Genomic DNA, 18,328 nt, shown 5'->3' with positions numbered 1-18,328 from the left:
ACCACTGTATCCTTTTAAACTGGAATAGCTGAAATGGGCCTAAGAGACACTACCTTAAAACTGGTCCGGAATATAAACTAGAACACACCATATTAAGCAGTACTTATTAAAGGACATGACATAAAATGACAATATAAAACACAAACTTCACAGATACAACAGACAGCCTTCTATTAAGCTACCTTTGTTAAAAAGGAATTGAAAATTCTGTCCTGACAAAGAATAGGATGTGAAGCCACACGTAAGAGAAAATTTTCCAAGCCAATCCTTCGTCTTTCCACAAAATCTGGATCCATGTTATCTGCTGATAGCTTATGCCAAACAAACTCTGCCTATGGAACAAAGAAGTTTGTTAAATGCAAGGCTAAGAATACTCTACTTTAAGAAAGTGCAAAGAAATAATTATAAATTCCACAAAAAGAGAGGTTGGATATTTGTAAATTAAGCATACTGACAGAATGGCTTGATTCACGTATTTCCATGCTAGTTTACTGTAGCAAAACAAATGCCCAGTGGCACTTTAATGACTAACAATATATATTCCAGGAAGAGCTTTTGTAAGAGCTCTGATCCGTGATAGAATAGATATTATTAACTTGTAATATGCCACTGGACTTCTGTTTTGGTTCAGGTATAACATGATACCACAATATATTTCATCCGTTTAGAGACATCAGGATTCAGTTTGCAGATGATCTTTCAAATACTGGTTAGTCTTAACAAGTGCTGTTTTCCTTACTTTTGCCACAAAGGGACTCAGCTGGTAACCCAGTCTGTGTTGTGCTGTGTTGCGCAGCACCGAGCTATAAGGGAGGATGCCTGCATTTGTACGTCATGCAAAACCAAAGTTAAGACTATCTTCAAATCATGATCCTACCTTCGCATACTGATAATGATCAAAATGATCACACTAATCACCATTTGTTCAATTAAACCATGGTTTTGAATGACATCTGAACTGAACGGCCACCATTCATTTGTCAATTAATTCGACTACACTGAAGCCTTGAGCGCTGACCACCAGAAATTTGCTGAAGCTTGACCTGTGAGATTTCAATAGGCATTGGCCACACAGTTAAAAGCCGACCTTTACAAATTAAAAAGGGTGCCCGTCAAATTTTTAAAACCCCAGAAAATAAAGATTTTCATAATATTAAATCCTAATTTATTTACTTGACTGGAACAATAATGGAACAATTACACAGTCCTGCAGGTACGTGCATCACAGAGGCAGAAGCAGGGAAAACAGAATGAGATAAAATCAGCTTCCTTACCCGTTTTTCTGGCAAGGGTGGAACAATGACGTGCGGATAGTTAACTAGCAAATAATTCCTCAGCAACTCAAATTCACTATATCGTCTCCAGAGAGAATCTGGGGGGGAACAGTGACCTTCAGCTTGTGAGTCCACAGCCCTGAAATACATCAGAGGACAGTATTCTCTCTTCAATATTATCGTCAGTGCAAACGCCACAGTTTAGAGCTATAGAAGATCGTTTCAGAAACTCTAAGCTAAGATTATTGAAGCGGTCTTTGAGATGACATCATCCTAGCCACTGAACTGCCGAAAAACAAATGCTACATATGATAACCATGAGTTTCACTAGTATTGCTATTTGAGAACTTTCAAAATACTGTTACTGTTTTCTTTCTTTAGAATGCTTTGAGACTGTTTTACATGCTATTGTGTCCTATTGCATTTTGCCTATATACAAGACAGGATCTCAGTGTCAAATTAAGCACGGATTATGTATATTTAAAAAAAACCCAATATAGTCTGTAAACTGCAACAAAAACAAATCTTCTATTGTTCAATACTCGACTTCAGTAGTTCCCCAGAACTTTACGGAGGTTGTGTCCCCATCAAGAAGGAAGACTTTCAACATGTACTGTTTTTAAGTAAACATATTCTGAGAAGAACTAGCACAAACGGTCTACAAAGTAATTTGAGATTATGCACAATTGGATTTAATGCACTTTATTAAACAGTCAAGCGTCATAATTTCTTCTTTGCAGACTCAAATCAGAAACTTCTACTTTTGAGTTATTTGTGGAAAGAAATTACAAAAGCAAGACTATATTTTTATGTTCTTTCCAAAGTGCAAGAATGTTTTAGGGCAAAGAAGAGGGTATTACATATTCCGCAATCAGTTAGAGAACCAGCAGTTCATTTTGTACACATGGAGTCCAATGCCTCCCCCACATTCACGGTGTGGGGAGGGAGAGTATGCCCAGGAATGTTGACCCTAATCCAGTGATGGGATTCAAATAATTTAACAACCGGTTCCGATGGTGGGATTCAAAAAAGTTAACAACTGGTTGTTTACAAGCACCAGCTTAACAACCGGTTCTGCCGAAGAGGTGCGAACCGGCTGAATCCCACCACTGCCCTAATCCCATAATCATCAAATGGTATGCATGGGGAAAACATCTGAAGAACGTCCCTCATGGACACCCTCTTCCCACAACTACCATCCTTCCAAAACCAGCAAAGCTGATTATGGGGAAGGGCATACACAGTGAACATATGAAGAGTTGTCTGCCCTAGCTCATGATTCTCAGGGTGCTAGGAGGGGGAAAAGACATCTGCTAATGGAACACAGTCCATGTTAGACCAATGTATCTCAGGAATAGCCACAGTTCTCCATCACATTATTTACACTATGTTCTTTCCACTTATAGTTTATGTTTTCCACTGATGGACAACCATAGAAAATAAAACATACTATTACACAGACATTGATGCAATCATTTAATTTAGATTGAACTTCTGCAGCTCACATATTTTATCATATAGAAAAATGTTACATGTATGATCACAGCATAAACTCAATTTCTCATATCTGGTCCCAGGTCAGGAGACTACTGGCCTAATCCAGAGGCCACAGTGGCGGGGGGCGGGGGTAGCATCACTCCCACGTTGCCTCCAGAGAGCTTTCAGACAGTGTGGGAAGACAAGAGGAAACACAAAAATCCCAGGCCACCTGGAAAGTCTCCATAGGACAAAATCGAGTTACAACACCCTTGCAGGTGGTGTAACTTCAAGGGTTATGTCAGGGGTATTCCCAGATGGTGGAAGCAGACTAAAGTTAACTCCATCCCCAGGAAAACTTCCACACCACCGCCAACTGCGTTGGCATCCTGGTTTGGCCTAGCACAGCTCTTCAGGGACCAGGCATTTCCGGGTTGGCCGCCACCAAGCTGCACAGTGCCTGCTGACGTCCTAGCTTGCACTTCCTGCTGGTGTACGTGGAGTGGGCAAACGCACAGGTGCAACCCTACAACAGCTCAATAGCCCAATTCAACCCACCCTCCACCCCCCAGACTGGGCTGCCCAATGCTTTCTGATAACTTGAAACAATAACTTCAAGATTTCTGAGGCCTAGAATCCCCTCTTATATTATAGCAAACTCAATTGAGCTTCATAAATAGTCACAATCTTATATTTTAGGCACTGTTTAGTAATTTACACAACAGTTTAAATGTTGAATCAAGCAATACTCTATTTACTAAAATGCATCTCTCTATATGTGTTTCCCATCAGGATGCTAAAGCATCTTTTTGAAAACCTTTTGCAAAAGATAGTTGAAGACGCAAGAATTCCCTCAAACCAGAAGAAAACAATCCATTCTTAAACGTTCCAATACATATCTGGATGAGGTTATGCCTTCTTCAAAATGCTAACAAATTGCTACCAGACACAGAATATAGAAAGCTGCACACAAAGAAAAGAAATCACTGTGCAAACTCTGACCCGTGGCAGTTTAATTTAAAATTTAAGGAGGCAATTGTAAGCATATTTTCCCTAGAGTGCTCAGCTCATTCCTAAATTGCAAAGCACTAGTAAGGTTTCAAAATGTTTAGTGAGAAATATTTACTATATACCTGGCCAATGGAAAAAAGACAGAAAATTTTAAAAATAAACTTTATATGAACAGCACTGGAACTCAAATCTCCCAGGTCCCTGGAAGAAATGTTTACTTTTAAGTGAAACAGATGAGGGAAGCTATGGAATCATCTCACTTCTAAGAAAGCATCAAAAAAGGATCCCCCAAATTTGTCCTGCACTGGAAGCACTACAAGAGAATTTGGACATGCTTGAAAGCAATAGAAGAAAATCGCCTAAAATAGGATTGGGCTTTAAAAAGCAGGTTAATATTGATATTGATGGTTATGAAGGTTGCCATGGAACTAAGTGGAAGGCAAACTGCTCAGGCTTACCTCCAAACAGCATTCTTGATTATCAATTCTAAGCTCCCCATGGATAATGTAATAGCAAGCCATGCCTCTGCTTGAAGCAGTACATATGCTGAAAGCCCTTTAGGATTAAGAATCAGTGCTGACAGACCGCAGCAAAATGGTGGACTGAGGCTACTGTGTTCAGTAATAAACTGAATAAACTAGTTTTTTTGAGGCCTCAAACAAACTAGTTTGTTCACAATGTCTGAATGCAACCTTAACAGGAAATAAAACTGTGGTAAAATACTTTTGGATGAAGACTCATCTAAAATCTTGCTTGGTACTTTTTCTGTTTCTTTTTTTTAAAAGGGGGGAGAATGGAAAGCTGGAACTCTTAATTGCCATAAATGGAACAATTTAGGTAAAATAGATGACTGTATTATGAAGCCATAAAATAATTCTGTTGGGAGACTCTCATTACAGGAACTTTGCTTCAGAAACCCACAGAAATTAATCACTATTCTGAACACTTTCTTTATCATCTCATAACTGTATCCACATACAATTGCTTCAGTTAAGAAGGATAATTACTTGATGACATTTGGGCTAGCTTTTCAATTTGTTTTCATTTCAGAAATATAATACTTGTTAACTGTTTAAATAAGAAAGCAACACACTTCCTCTTAACCCAGCTATAACTTTATTCCTTCGTCAGGAACTGAATCAAGCACCTGGGGAAAATATTGAAGAAAAATTTAAAACCCAGACTTTCACCTTTTAACTAATAAGCGAAGAGATTGCATCAGTCTAAAAGCCACATTTGTCTACATCAGGGGTCGGGAACCTGCGGCTCTGGAGCCGCAAGCGGCTCTTTGACACTTCTTCTGCGGCTCCACAAGGCTTCCCACCGGCTGAAGCAAAGTGGTGGGACGTTGAGACTGGTCGTGCTGTCCTGCGCGGGCAACCGCGATGCCGCCGCTGCCCGCAGAGGCAGTTCCGCACAGGGTGTATGCAGGGAGCTTCCCTTGCCTTGCAGTTCAGCTCCAGGCGGCTGCAAAGACACGCCCGGGAGATCGGAGGGCAGCGTGGGCGTGTCTTTGCTGCCGGCCGGAGCTGAACTGCAAGGCAAGGGAAGCCCCTTGCACGCACCCTGAGACTGGTAAAAATCTGTGTGTTTGAATGGAATGTGTGTTTGAATGTGTGTTTGAATGGAATGGAAGCCGCCCAGGGTGCGTGCAAGGGGCTTCCCTTGCCTTGCTGTTCAGCTCCCGGCGGCTGCAAAAACACGCCCGGGAGATCGGAGGGCAGCGTGGGCGTGTCTTTGCTGCCGGCGGGAGCTGAACTGCAAGGCAAGGGAAGCCCCTTGCACGCACCCTGAGACTCCTAAAAGGGTTGTGTGTGTGTTTGAATGGAATGGAAGCCGCCCAGGGTGCCTACAAGGGGCTTCCCTTGCCTTGTTGTTCAGCTCCCGGTGGCTGCAAAGACACGCCCCGGGAGATCCGGGAGATTGGAGGGCAGCGTGGGCGTGTCTTTGCTGCCGGCCGGAGCTGAACTGCAAGGCAAGGGAAGCTCCTTTCACACACCCTGAGACTCCTGGGGGGTTGTGTGTGTGTTTGAATGGAATGGGAGCCGCCCAGGATGCCTGCAATTTAAATACAGCAAGAGCCAAATTCAAACCCTGAGACTCCTGGGCGGTTGTGTGTCAGCTGCCTCCACTGTGAGTAATGGATGTAGCTTGATATAGCCTGCTTTCCTTTCTCCCAGCACACATTTGCAAATGTTGCTGCATGTGTTTGAGTTGCAGTACTGCTATAATAGATGCAGTCAGCTCCTTTGAGGCACCAATGTTCTAATGTACTCTTCTAAACAAGGAAATTGTTATGTCTGATGCATTAATAGCCTGCTTCAGAAGCCCATGTCAGGCAGGCTGTGGGGGGCAGTTCTGCACAGGCAGAATCCCATGGAGTTTGGATGTGGCATTCTTGAATATTTACAATGCTGAAGTAGGCATTTTGACTGACAATTTTCTTTGCACCTCTGCAACAAAGTGGCCTATTGCCATATAATATAGCAGCAATTTAGCCTACCAACCTCCAGGTGGGGCCTGGAGATTTCCTGAAATCACAATGGGTCTTCAGACTACGGAAATCAGTTTCCTTGCAGTGAATTACTTCATGGAATTATACTCTGCCGAGATCCTTCTTCTTCCCAGCCCCATCCTCTCGCAGTCTTTACCTTCAATCTACATGAAATTTCTGATCCTAGTTCGTATAACATAGTTTCCTTCTAAAGCCAAACTCCCTCAGTTGATACTCATACCATCAATTTTTAGTGCCGAAAACAATTTTTTTAAAAAAATACTGTCTCCTTTTTGATAATTTAAGCGGATAATTTAAATTCAGCTTTTTAATTCATTTGAAAGAGACCTTCAACTACCTGTGTTTTTTTGGCTATTTTTTTTAAGAGTTCAAAATGTGTTCTTTACATAAATAATTATACTTACCTGACAGGGGAGACACCTTGATCACATAAACACAATATTATTTATACTCTGGTTTCTCTTCAGATCGTATAAAATATTATTTTCTCTGTAGCACTTAATGGATTTCATAAGCAACACACTATAATTGTTTTATACAAAGCGTAAAGGTAAAAAACCAAAATACACAGTGCTATCTTCATTTTAAATGTAAAAAACTATCTGCGGCTCCATGAGTTTTCTTTTCCGGGGAAAATGGGTCCAAATGGCTCTTTGAGTGTAAAAGGTTCCTGACCCCTGGTCTACATCAATATGCCAAAGAGAAGCATTTTGGTAACCTTTTCACTCATCCACCTAATTACCTGAAATAAGCCATTAAACTGCAAGAAAAAAAGAAAAGGAAGTACTGGCAAACTGAGTTCATTTAATAGTAATAAAACTGGAGGACTACATGAATCATGTGGTTGCACTGTTCTAGCACTAAAGACAGTAGGTGACACTTTCACTCCATTTCAGAACAGCCTTTTCTGTTTGTTGCACTAAAAAAAGATTGCAATTGTATGCACAGTCACAAATGAATAAGCTCCACTGAACTCATTCAAGCCTACTCCTGAGTAAACAGGCATAAATAGGCCATCAGAAATCTTTCCCCCGCCATTGCCTCTTTCTACATGAGATGTGAGACAAAATTTTCCAAAATTCTTTTCAGTACTTTATATTCCAAAGACTTTTCATTCTGAAGATTCATTGTTTCACAAAACTGACAACACTTAATGGAAACCACTGCCAACATGGCATTAGGCCAACATGGCTCAGCCATTTCAAAGTTGTAATTAATGGTTTTTATGTGATGATTCCTAAGAACTGTGTGACAGTGTGCTTTTATGTGTTACTCATTTGTAAACTGGGAAAGGGAAGGATGGACCATAAACACATATAATACTCTAAACAAAAATCAAGTTATGATTTATCTGGTTGTTGTGCAGGTCTGATCAAAATCAAAGCTAACATCCTTATTTATACATTGTTTTCCATGGCAGAAAGGATGCTATTATCACAGTCTGATATGAAGCCAACAGAGAGAACGCTGTTAGTTTGCCTGTTGGGAGTTAGGTTTGGACGCCTGAAGATATTACATGGAGAATGTGGCAAACAGACTTAGCAGAAGAGGAGAGTGAGTTATGGACAGCATAAGGACCAGGTTATCAACTCAATCTCCTGATCCAGGAGAAGAAGTTACTGAATTACAACTGGTGGCTACTTCAAGTGTAATTTTGCTGCAGCACATAATATAGCAGGGAGACTCTGGAGATAGTTCTGTCCTCCCTTGGCATACTCAGTGTATAAAGTTATAACTCCATACCTCCACTTTAATAATTAGTATTCTTCCTCAGTTTGTTTTCTCTTAAATAAACCTTGCCCTTGCTCCCTTTTTTAATGGAAAGGCAATTAAATGGAAAAGCAATTTTATCACAGTTTTCCCTCACATCATACTGATTCTGGTACAGGTTTTATATTCAAGCCCACATTCCATTTCCTGCTGTAATTCTCCAGTGCAGTGAGAAGACAGCAATATGGCAAAATAATTCTTCGAGCTCTAGAAAACTATCACATCACCTACAGCACATCTCAGGACACTTCTGATAAACTTTGTACTCTTCCCATCCCTTCCACAAAACATCTCCAATAATCCAAGATGGTCAAAACACATTTTCAATAGTGCTGTTGATGTCTGCCCAGTTGCTCTTTCTAATGCTATGTATAACAATGATGATGTATAGCAGCAGAATCAACAAACAAGATGTATATTATACCCTGAAGAACAACTATAACTTGTTTCATTTCCTTGCTGTGGTCAAGATATTACTCTAGTAACCTTTGGCACAAGGAAGGTCTATTGGGAGGGCAGCTGAAACACCATGAGGCCCAAGTACAACCGACTGCTGCCGACTGTGTTACCTGCATCCCAATTACTAAGCAAGTTTTTAAATCTCCTTATCCCCTAACACCAAACTGAGCACAGTTTTCTCATTTTATTTATTCAACCTAAGTTTCAGGAGTGTCGCTGTTAGTCTGTAGTAGACGAACAAAATCTGAGTCCAGTAACACAGTAAAGACCGGCAAATATTTCGAGGGCATAATCTTTCATCTGTCAAAGCTCACTATGTTGGGTAAGATATGCTAATTCCCAAAGGCGTAGCTACCATGGGGACGTCCGGGGACAAGTGCCCCGGGCGCCACCTTGTGGTGGGCGCAAAAATTGCAGGTTCGTTTGTGGCTTTCTGTATTTTTTACTGTTTTTTCAGTTTTGGCCTGCAGGGGGCGCAGTTTTTAGGCTAGTGCAGGGGTAGGGAACCTGCGGCTCTCCAGATGTTCAGGAACTACAATTCCCATCAGCCCCCACCAGCATGGCCAATTGGCCATGCTGACAGAGGCTGATGGGAATTGTAGTTCCTGAACATCTGGAGAGCCGCAGGTTCCCTACCCCTGGGCTAGTGGCACCATAATTTCAGGCTATCGTCAGGTGACTCTCCTGATGATACCAGCCAAGTTTGGTGAAGTTTGGTTCTGGGGGTCCAAAGTTATGGACCCCCAAAGGGGGTGACCCCATCCTCCATTGTTTCCAATGGGAGCTAATAGTAGATAGGGCTACCATTTTGAGGGTCCATAACTTTGGACCCTCTGAATCAAACTTCACTAAACCTAGGTGGTATCATAAGCATAGTATCCTGCTGATACCACCCAGGTTTTGTGAAGGTTGGTTCAGGGGGTCCAAAGTTATGGACCCCCAAAAGGGGTGCTCCATTCCCCATTGTTTCCAATGGGAGCTAATGGTAGATGGGGCTACCCTTTTGAAGGTCCATAACTTTGGACCCCCTGAACTAAACTTCACTAAACCTGGGTGGTATAATCAGGATAGTCTCCTAAAGATAGACTAAAATTTTGGTAATGTTAGCTTAAACATTGCTCTCCTGACAGGCACCCTCAAATTTTCCCCGGGTTCTCTCTTTAAATCCACCCCCTTTGGAGTGGATTTAAAGGGAGAATCTGGACTCCCTAGATTAAAAAAAACATTGAAAGTATTGTTGAAGGCTTTCACAACCAGATTCAACTGCTTGTTGTGGGTTTTACAGGCTGTGTGGCTGTGGTCTGGTAGATCTTGTTCCTAACGTCTCACCTGTATCTGTGGCTGGCATCTTCAGAGGTGTATCACAGAGAGAAGTCTGGACACAGTGTATAACAGACTTCTCTCTGTGATACACCTCTGAAGATACCAGCCACAGATGCAGGTGAAACATTAGGAACAAGTTCTACTAGACCACAGCCACGTAGCCCAGAAAACCAACAACAACCAACATTGACAATGATGCTGTTTCGGGTGGATGGGTGGGAAATCTACCCTGAAACACCATCACTTTCAATGTTGTTTAAACTAGAGAGCCCAGAGTCTCTCTTTAAGGTGGATTTAAAAGGAGAATCTGAGCTCTCTAGTTTAATCAACATTAAAAGTGATGCTGTTTCAGGGTGGATTCCCCCCCTTCAAAAAATAGCATCACTTTCAATGTTGTTTAAACTAGGGAGCCCTGGGTGTGTTCAGATTTGTGTGTTGGGGCATGTTCTATAATGTGATGGTGACTTTGAGATGACCTGGTGCAAAAAAAGTTGTTTGGTCGTGGTGGGGGAGGGATGCTGCCCATATGGGGGGGGGGGCACAAAACTCAGATTTTGTCCCGGGCTCCGTATTCCCTAGCTACGCCACTGATAATTCCATAAGGTTACTACTACCTGAACTCGGTGGATAAGCTCAAACATTACTGCTGAGCTTGACATCAGACTATGTGTATCTGCATGGCTAGCTTGAAATGCAAGATTTGAGATCCCAAACATATACACTACAAAAAGTAAAGAGCTTTAGAAACTAGAGGTAGATTGTATTAATAATCACTTCTCAATATGTATAGGGAAATACAAGCAAAATTTGGTGGCTGTGGAGTCCAGGGCCGCAATAATGAGTAATTTTGACTTCATTTTTTAAAAAGTATTAGTCTAATTTTTCCTTAAAGTAAAACTCTTTCCCTAAAAGAAATGACCTCTCCTTACTACAACAAAGTTCTACACGGCAGTCCTATTGATACTTCAACTCAAACTTCAGCTTTGAAGTTCCACAACAAGTTCAGCTGGCTGTTCATACAGTACCCCTATCTTGTCATTTCAACATCTGTATCAGAGCATGAACTCATTTCAGTTTATCACTACAGTGTACTAGCCTCAGCTGAATGGTTCATCTACAAGCAGGTTAACATAGACCTATGCACAGGTATTAAAGTGAAGATGGCAAAACTTACATTGGAATCAGCCCTTAAAACAACTGATCAAGAATCAATTAATTAACAAATAAAACCTTTTGTTGACATAATAAACGGTACATATTAATAGTGATCGCAGAGTAACACAATCATGGTTGCAATTTAATGACATAACACAGGTACTTAGCACCCGTTTCAGAGATAGCACAAGAATAAGATGAGAAATTTTTTTGTTGGTCTGACAGACCTTCTTTATTAATGAGTAGAGGGGACAACATGTTGGACCTGATTGTTTAATAAAATGGGCAATGTTGAAGCAAAAGAGTTACAGATTCAGTCTGCTTCATGCCACAATCGCAGATTATGTCCTGGTAGGGAATTTTTAGAAGTCTTCCTGTTGCACCTTGCCAAGGAGAGAGCTCTTTGCTGGCTGGGTAAGTTTAATTGACTCAGGTATTTGGCCTCCCTAGCTATGTTAAAGGGAATTCCTCAAAAAGAGGGAGAGCATGACTTATTTGCCACACTGCTGAGGTACTGGAATTCCTGCTCAATTAAACTTGGCTTTAAGTTCTCCTTTATTTTACCCACCTTGTTTCTACCAGGTAAGCAGTGTACGTTTCCTGCATGTTCATGGTATTTCGTCCAGTTCTTTTCTCTGCCTCTGAGACACTGATTTCTATTTTCTTCAACAAACAATCTTCCATCATCTTTTTTAGAAAAAGACAAAGCGAGAACTACTAAGTATTAGGCATGGAGAAAAGTCCTTAAAAATAAAATTAAATGTGAAAAATCTTGTATCATGTATTAAGTACGTATAAAAGAGCAGTGTACTTCATATATAACACACTTTAAAGGAAAGTATCATGATTGGTCATGCATCTCATAAGAATATAAGAAAGAGCCTGCTGGATCAGACCAGAGTCCATCTAGTCCAGTACTCTGTTACTCTCAGTGGCCCACCAGATATCTTTGGGAGCTCACATGCAGGATGTGTAAGCAATGGCCTGCTGCTGCTGCTGCTGCTGCTGCTGCTGCTGCTGCTGCTGCTGAGCACCTGGTCTGCTAAGGCATTTGCAACCTCAGATCAAGGAGGAACAAGATTGGTAGCCTTACATTGACTTCTCCTCCATAAATTTGTCCAAGCCCCTTTTAAAGCTATCCAGGCTACTGGCCAACACCACAACTGTGGCAGGATATTCCAAACACCAATCATGCGTTGCATGAAGAAATGTTTCCTTTTATTGGTCCTAATTCTTCCCCCCAGCATTTACAATGTATGCTCCCTGATTTTAGTATTGTGAGAAAGAGAAAAATTTCTGTCAACATTTTCTACCCCGTGCATAATTTTATAGACTTCAATCATATCCCCCCTCCGACATCTTCTCTCCAAACTAAAGAGTCCCAAATGATGCATGCTTTCCTCATAAGGAAGGTGCTCCAATCCCTCAATCATCCTCGTTGCCTTTCTTTGCACTTTTTCTATCTCCAGTATACATATAACACACTGTACACTGCAACACAGATGTATGCAGCCACCTGAAGCATAATTATTTTCTTTTAATGCACAGTTTGTGTACAGGTTAACTTTTATCCTGCTTAACTTCAAAGGAGCTTAAAACAGTACACATAGATCCTCCCTATCATTTTATTTTCACAACAGACCAGTAAGGTACATTGGGCCAATCACTGAGTCTCAACAAAAGGTCACTAAGCTCAGTGGCAGAGTGGAGATCTAAACGTAGGTCTTCATAGACCTAGCCAAATATTAACCATTGTATTAACTGCAGCATACTAAACAGCCACTGTCTTTTTAGCTGAACTATGCCATTTCTGTCAGGTTCCAAATCACCACACTCTTTCTCTGATGCACAATAACGAAGACTAACATATCAAATTAAAATAGGAATAAAGTGGTAGTTGAAAAGCTTTATACGGCCCTTTCCACAAATGTTTGCTCAAATAAAACTCCTTTTATTAGCAGCTGAAAGTGGAGCAGATACCAAACAAAGACTACTAAGGAGCCTGTTTCAGAGTCTGCTGATGCCAGATTCATGGGGGAGGAAGGTCTCCATTTAAGGTTCCGCTGATCAATATCAATATTTTTAACTGTGCCCAGAAACAAACTGCAGGTGCAGATCTTTACGCATCAGAAGAATATCCTCAGAGCAGTAAGTTCTACTTAACAAACTGCCCCCTGTACTGAACCAGATATAGTTTACAAACATTATTAAAGGGCAGCCCCATGTAAAGAACACTGAGGTAATCTAGCCTGATATTTATCAAGGGGCAGAAAAGAATGGTTCTTTTATAAGGAACCTAGCTTTGGAACAAAGAGCATCTTGGTCACAGATACCATTTGTATAATGTCTCCCATTCCCAGCTCAGTCATGAAACCCAGAAAGATACCTTGATTTGGATCCTGCGGACAAAGGACTGCAGTTCTTCCCTACATTCCACTTTCCCACTGCTTTTCTCCATCTCTGAGCAAGATTATTCCTGAGACAGGACTTGTACAGGACTTGTAAATAACCATACGGATAAGGAGGCTGCAGTGGGGATAGAATAGGGCAGTGGTGGCAAACCTACGGCACAGGTGCCAGAGGTGGCACTCAGAGCCCTCTCTGTGGGCACACGCAAACAGAGTCGCTCCCACCCCCCCACACACATCTAGGCTGGCCTGAGCTGCTGGGCTTGATTATTAGCATTAAACCAAAGACCTAGTTTTGGGGAAGCAGTGTAGGTAACCCTGTTCAGTGCTGTAAACCCCACTGATTTCCATGGGAAGAACTAAAGCGCAATCTTTTACCGGGGAGTAAGCTTGGTTGCTGGCAATGGGGCTTGCTTCTGATTAAACCCTCCTAGGCTCGTGATTCACCCGTTGGAAGAGTTGCACGGTTGCTTCAAAGCAAAGCCACCGACTACCACCAAGCCTACTCCCGAGTAAGCCACGGAGCCAACCGTTTTTCCTAAACTAAAACCTCAGTATTCAGGTTAAATTGCCGGGTTGGCACTTTGCAATAAATAAGTGGGTTTTGGGTTGCAAATTTGGGCACTTGGTCTTGAAAAGGTTCGCTATCACTGGAGTAGGGGATAGATAGATGGGGATAGAATGGGGATAGATAGATAAGGAGGCTGCAATTTTCCATCAGTGAAGTTGTACAATGGAGGAAGAAAAGGTGACTTAATCCCTCTCCCCACTGCAGCCTCCCAATCCATGTGGCTCTTAGACCACGCAGAAGCCAAAATGAGGAAAAAATAAATTAATTTCCCACAGTACAAAAAGGATGGAATGGGGGCGGGGGGAATACAGGTAAGATCTGTGACTGTCAGTATCTTCTGATGATAGATCAAGGGCTCCAACCCATAACTGATAGTATTGTCCACATGTCCCTATCTCCCAGTACATACTATCAGCCGAGGAGACCAAGGGTGTTTCTGATTCCAGCCTTGGCCCAAAGACAGACTGAACTGGACACAGATAATTCAAGAATCATTGGAGGTGTGTGGTTGCACCTCACCCACACAAATTCTTTGCCCAAGAATAGATAAAACCAGCTGATAATTTGGTCCAGTGATGGTTTCTTCAAGAGCAGTATCACTACTGTCTGCTAGGTTAGGCCCACCCCCTCTGTTAATACATTTATCACCACCACTTGGGCCAAACCACCAAGTCAAGTGTTCTCAGTCATGACAGGTAAAGGCCAACCATATAAATGGTAGGCCATGCTTTCCAAAGCACATGTCTCCATCCTTATGCTGCAAAACTAAAATTCATTCAAGCATCCAACCACTTAAGGATACATTAAGCAACTATATGAAGCCCAATGAGCCATCCCAGTTGGAGAGGAGGGGGGGAAGGGGGGAGAAAGCCACTTGATCTGCAATGCAATTAGCAAACAAGTCAGAGTAGGCTCCAGAGGATTCTGCTAGGTCATCCTTAGAACCAGAGTGAAGTGAGCTTCCTGTCGTTTTGAAAAATCTCCTAAATCTGGTGCCGAACCTATGGCATGGGTGCCAGAGGTGGCACTCAGAGCCCTCTCTGTGGGTGCGCACAGAGGGCCCCCCCCCCACATATCTAGGTTGGCCGGGGCCACTGGGCTCGATTATTAGCATTAAACCTAAGACCTAGTTTTGGGGAAGCAGTGTAGGCAACCCTGTTAAATGCTGTTAACCTACTGATTTTCATGCACTGAACTAAAGCACGATCCTTTACCTGGGAGTAAGCTTGGTTGCTGGCAATGGGGCTTGCTTCTGATTAAACCCTCCTAGGCTCGTGATTCACCCATTGGAAGAGTTGCATGGTTGCTTCAAAGCAAAGCCACCGACTACCACCAAGCTTACTCCTTAGTAATGCATGCCTTGGAGCCAACTAAACTAAAACCTCAGTATTCAGGTTAAATTGCTGTGTTGGCACTTTGCGATAAATAAGTGGGTTTTGGGTTGCAATTTGGGCACTCGGTCTCGAAAAGGTTCGCCATCACTGTCCTAAATGACACTGTACAGATACTTTGCTTCCACCATTGTTCATTCTCCTTGACACTGCCACCACCATAGCACAGGCCTACAATGGATTCTAACCTGTGGTCTGCCAATAAAAAACAAAACTTTCCACAACTTTTAATTCTGCTAAACTTGGGGAACAAGAGCTGAAGAAGATCCAAGTGAAAGCAGGTGGAAAGTGGAGGTGGGAAAAGCGTTAAAGGCCCTTCCTCAACTCCTCTTGATGTTGGTGATGTTCTTTCTACGGGTACTATTGTGACAAAAGATGTTACTTGCTATAGAAACAAACCAGTTAGTAAATTGTGAATAAATTTGCCTGTCAGTGGATATGATCTTGTATATGTACCTCCGTGTTCTTATTCTCTTAATCTTATCTCATTTCTGTAATCTTCCACTCATAAATCATATGAGAAACTGTTAATAGTTAAGACAAAAATATCAGCTTTGTTAGAATGTTTATGTTTTAAAATGATTGACATGGACCAACAGAATAAAACACACATTCACCACCTGGTTATGTTAGAACCATCTAAGAAGACTACATGGGAATAAACCTTTAGACCAATCTGTTGCACTTTGAAAATTACCTCTGTACAAAATACAGCATAGGTGAAAAAAGAGATAAGGGCCATACCAAGCAAAGCGAAGGAAAAGCAAAAAAAATGGTGAGAAAAATATTTATGGTCTATATACACACAGGCATTTTGCATGAGTTTTATCAATGAGTGTAACTTCAAAGACTGTAGGCAATGTTCCCCCCCCCCCCCAAAGAACAGCATGCTAGAAGTTGCATCGCCCTGCTGAAGTTCATGAGAAATACATCAGTGTATATAAATACTTTTTTGCTTTTCCTCCAGAATACAACAGCCAGGCTGTTAACCATTCATGCCGTCATGAACGTATCTTACCAATGGTCCAAGATCTATACTGATCTGCAGTTTGTTTCATTCGTAATCCCACAATTGCCTTTTAAAACCTTTTAAAACCCTTTTAAAACCCTGATCAGTTTGCGATCAGGGTGTCTAAAAGGTTGCTTTTTCCCAAAGGAACCCAGCAGAGGTGTAACCAGGATCTTCCTGATTTCTAGCTCAGTCTCTTAGCTGTACAGCACACTAGATTTCTGAGAGGGTACCAGCTATGTTGGTGACAGGAGAAAGAACTGGTCATAGTTAAAACTCAGCAGATAGGGAAGAATGATTGGGAAGACACAAAGTTAGTGACTCCTTCAAACAAGGCAAGCCATTCTTTTCTGTCTCTCTTTTGAACACCCCCAATATCATAAAAAAGAGCCCTTTGGATGAACTCAGTGGTCCATTCTGCTTCACGCAATAGACAACAGCAGCCAGGGCACAAAAGGTAAGGCCTTGCCCTTATGCTGCCTGTTAGCACTGAATCTGAGGAGTCCTTTTAGTCATCATGGTTAATGAGCCTATTAACCTGTGCACTCCTCCAAATCCAGTCAGATCTACCCATTCTACATTCCAGGTGCCGGCTCTAAACATGGAACTAGTACAACCCTTCCAAGGAGGCTGTTTTATGAGATGCAAACAATGCAGCGTATCTAAACTACACCAAAAGAGCTCCTTAATTGCTTCATATCACAACACGCGTAAAAATCACTTTGAATGTGTGGTGCAAAGCCAATGCAGCCATATTTGAAATTAAACTATGGTCTCCTAAAACTATGGTTCCTACAGCAAGCAACCTGAGACCGTTGTAATGCTTTCGCAGCAAAGAGGATTTTGCAACAACTCTCTGTCAAAGAAAAGGGTACTTCAGCAGGGCCCAAAATGTCCAGTTGCTTCTCCAAACCGGCTGCACAGCAGCACCCTTCCCACTTTCTGCCGGCCCCCTTCCTGCCCGTGCTGCACCTGGAGTTGCTGCCCCCATATGCAATCCGTCCTCCTGCCGCCTCCTGCACTTCTCCGCCCATCCCCGCTCCTGCCTCCCACGCCGCGTCCCGTGACTGCCTCCCTGCTGCTCCTCTGCTCGCCTTCCCCAGCCGGCCTCCTGAGTCCCGGGTCGCCAGGCCAGGCAAGCTCGGAGAAGGGAGGCGAGAAAGGCCAGCCGCCATTAGCGGTTGCACAATCACGACGGCGCGTCTCTTACGGTGAAAACTGCCGCTCCGGCCTCCGCCGTCACCTCCTCGTCTCCTCCCTCCTCCTCGTCTCCTTCCTCGGGCCCGGGCCCGCTGGGCGACTCAGGCTCGTCGCCTTCCTGGCTGCTGCTGGTGCTGCCGCCGCCGCCGGGACTCTCCGCACCGGGATGCTCCATGGAGGCCGAAGAGAGCAGAGAAGAGGAGCTCAGCGACTCCCCTCCGCGCAGGCGCCGAGCTGACCCAGGAGAGGTCTGGGAGCCGAGCGCTGTGGGTGTGCGAGAGAGCTGCCCTTCCTTAGTCTCTCTCCTTCTTGCAGTCTTTCACCAGCTCGGATCTTATGCAAGAGAGGCTTCCTCAGTGCGGAGATCCACACAGATACAGTTCCCACATCTGATCCTTGATCCATGCGCGTGTTTTTACACTGCGAGTAAGTGCTCCCCGCATCATATAGGCCACCTGGGCAAGAGGTTACATGCACGACTACGGGGTGTTTTTTGTTGTTGCTGCAATCGGGAAAATGTCATATGTCCTTTGTGTAATTCCTGGATGCATAATGAAACTGCTTGCATTCTATGGCTAAAGGATATGCTACGCAATGGACACATCTGTGACGTCCCACATCGTGGTATAACTTCGTTCTCTACTGGTGAAGTCAGATCTTGTTAATATATTGCCCAAATTCTTTTATTCGGAAGTTGCTAAGCAATTATTTCAAGCAGTAAACGGATTTCAAAGCCAAAAGTTTAGCCTTTCATTTCGGTTTTAGG

The 18,328-nt window shown here is 42.7% G+C and overlaps 2 protein-coding genes across 3 annotated transcripts in view; one reads left to right on the top strand and one right to left on the bottom strand.

Moving 5' to 3' along the window:
- The window catches only part of SNX4 (sorting nexin 4), a 45,524-nt gene extending 27,787 nt beyond the window's left edge, over nt 1–17,737 (bottom strand). For both annotated transcript variants that reach the window (XM_048485679.1, XM_048485680.1), the window contains exons 1-4: nt 17,573–17,737; nt 11,552–11,670; nt 1,275–1,413; nt 183–332 (exon numbers count right to left, since the gene is read on the bottom strand). In XM_048485679.1, the coding sequence (XP_048341636.1) occupies nt 183–332; nt 1,275–1,413; nt 11,552–11,670; nt 17,573–17,737 (573 nt within the window). The remainder of the gene's footprint in view (nt 1–182; nt 333–1,274; nt 1,414–11,551; nt 11,671–17,572) is intronic.
- The window catches only part of LOC125426866 (TGF-beta receptor type-2-like), a 53,376-nt gene continuing 52,783 nt past the window's right edge, over nt 17,736–18,328 (top strand). The window contains exon 1 of the mRNA XM_048485676.1: nt 17,736–17,988. Coding sequence (XP_048341633.1) covers nt 17,736–17,988 — 253 coding nt within the window. The remainder of the gene's footprint in view (nt 17,989–18,328) is intronic.

The sequence above is a fragment of the Sphaerodactylus townsendi genome, linkage group LG02, assembly GCF_021028975.2.
Source record: "Sphaerodactylus townsendi isolate TG3544 linkage group LG02, MPM_Stown_v2.3, whole genome shotgun sequence".
Lineage (NCBI taxonomy): Eukaryota > Metazoa > Chordata > Lepidosauria > Squamata > Sphaerodactylidae > Sphaerodactylus > Sphaerodactylus townsendi.
This window is presented reverse-complemented; position numbering and strand designations above follow the sequence as displayed.